Source organism: Aplysia californica, unplaced genomic scaffold (genome assembly GCF_000002075.1).
Source record: "Aplysia californica isolate F4 #8 unplaced genomic scaffold, AplCal3.0 scaffold01168, whole genome shotgun sequence".
Lineage (NCBI taxonomy): Eukaryota > Metazoa > Mollusca > Gastropoda > Aplysiida > Aplysiidae > Aplysia > Aplysia californica.
In genome coordinates, this window is record NW_004798438.1 from 48,828 (window position 1) to 50,835 (window position 2,008).

At 47.9% G+C, this 2,008-nt stretch overlaps 1 protein-coding gene across 1 annotated transcript in view; it reads right to left on the bottom strand.

The window, feature by feature from the left end:
- Positions 1-595: 595 nt before the first annotated feature.
- LOC101859062 overlaps positions 596-2,008 on the bottom strand; it is a 3,935-nt gene continuing 2,522 nt past the window's right edge. The window contains exon 2 of the mRNA XM_005112032.3: positions 596-1,836. Within this exon, the coding sequence (XP_005112089.1) occupies positions 710-1,836 (1,127 nt within the window). The 3' untranslated portion in view covers positions 596-709. The remainder of the gene's footprint in view (positions 1,837-2,008) is intronic.

A 2,008-nucleotide genomic window follows, 5' to 3' on the forward strand; every position in this document is an offset into this window, starting at 1 on the left:
TATATATATTACAGCTAATGTAGGCCAACAGTGTATGTGCATATATAAATACATAATTTGAGAAAAACGTCTACAAGTAAGCAGTATAATATATGTTATTTGTGTGACACACACACACACACACACACACACACACACACATACGCGCGCGCGCGCGCGGAAACAACCACGCACACTCCTCAGAATAGACCAACCTGTCAGTGTTGATAAATGACAAAGAAATATCTGGATGTCTATCTGGTTGTTTTAAATGTTGATTAGGAGAATGTCTGAATGACTGACTGATTGACTGATTGACTGATGGTGTTTGACTGAATGGTTGGAGAGCTGAGAAATGAGGTTGTTAGTTGACTTGGTGATTGTAGGATTGACAGACTCACATACTGGGTGCTATGGTGGGTGTTTGGTTGATTGATTGGTTGATTGATTGATTAATTGATTGATTAACTTTGTAAAGGAGTGACTTTTTAACAAGGGGACTGACTGACGGGCAAACGGACAGACTGACTGAGCTCCTCAGGAAATGGGGAAGGTAGTATCTATCTATCTATCTATCTATCTATCTATCTATCTATCTATCATCCTGCATGACTGCCTCTCTGTGTGTCTGTCAGAGTGTCTATCTGTTTGTGTGCCTGTCTGTGTGTCTGACTGTGTGTCTGTTTGGGTGTCTGACCGTCGACACCCCCAAGACCCCCGCCTCTATCACCTACAGTACAGTGATGGTGTACCGGAAAAGAACTGTGTCTCCCACCTCATTCACCAACCCCCGTGTGTACAGCTCATCACAAGACACGTCGGAGGCTACACCACATCCCCAGACACCCACCCAGCCATCCCACCCTACAGGGATGGTCGTCTCGTCAAAATTCTCCACCTCACTCCCCAGCTCCCAGTTGTCCCCTGTCCCTGTCTGTCTCACCACCGCCACACTCACTCTGACACGTGCTCCAGTCCGACCGGCCAGACCCACAACGTGCGGGTGCCGACCGTGAACCAGCCACACTTCAATTTTCTTGTCTTTTTTAAAACCCACGTTACCCTTTAAATAAGTTTTGCTCTGGTCTATGTACCAGAGCCGGCTGTAATGTTCTTCCCCCGACCCCACCCAGTCACTGAATTGTGTGACGTAAAAGTCACACGTGTACGTTCCCTGCGTTTCTCTTACCCCCCTTACCACCTCCCGCATAATCTCTCCTTCGGTTACGACTTGGTCAATAACCGCCCTACTGTCTGCCCGTAACAATGCCAGGACCCGACCCCCCGTCCCAAAATCCTCCCTCATTTTTTCAACTATAGCGAAGTTTTTCTTGCCCGTATCGCAGAGCTCATTCACTCTGCCCGTTGCCTCGTTGATAGACTCCTTAATCTTTCCTAGTTTTTGTTTTATTTTCGTGTTTGTGAAGGCGGTAATTTTGATGAGTCTGCCTATTTTGGAATTTGAGTTGTTATTTCTCCTGTTATTTGCTTGTACACTTTTAGACAGGTTTTTTATTCTCGAGGAGAGTACGCGTTTAGTTTCCGTGATTTCTGACATCACGACTGTCTCCGCGTCATTCACGCTCAGCTCCAGATAGGCCTTCGTGTATTGGGATTGTTTGCGAATCTCCGCTAGGATTTCTTCCTTGGCGGAGGACTCGCTGGTACCGGGGGTCTGGGGGACCGGTGTAGGGGTACCGGGGGTCCTGGGGCTCGGTGTAGGGGTACCGGGGGTCCGGTCTACCAGACTGGTCACTTTGGCTTCCAGACCCGACAGTCTTCGGTTGGTTTTCAGACTCTCTCCTTGCAGTTCCTGCACAGTCCTGAGAATAATTTCCAGGACGTTGGAATTGTGCTCTGAAACAAGGAGGTCACTTGGTGAAGTAGACTGGACATAGAGTGAGGTACGTAGTGGACATACTTGTGGAATATACATGGTGGTGGGTGAACGGTAAGAGTAGAGGACAGGTGGAAAGAAAGAGAGAGAGAGAGAGAGAGAGAGAGAGAGAGAGAGAGAGAGAGAGAGAGA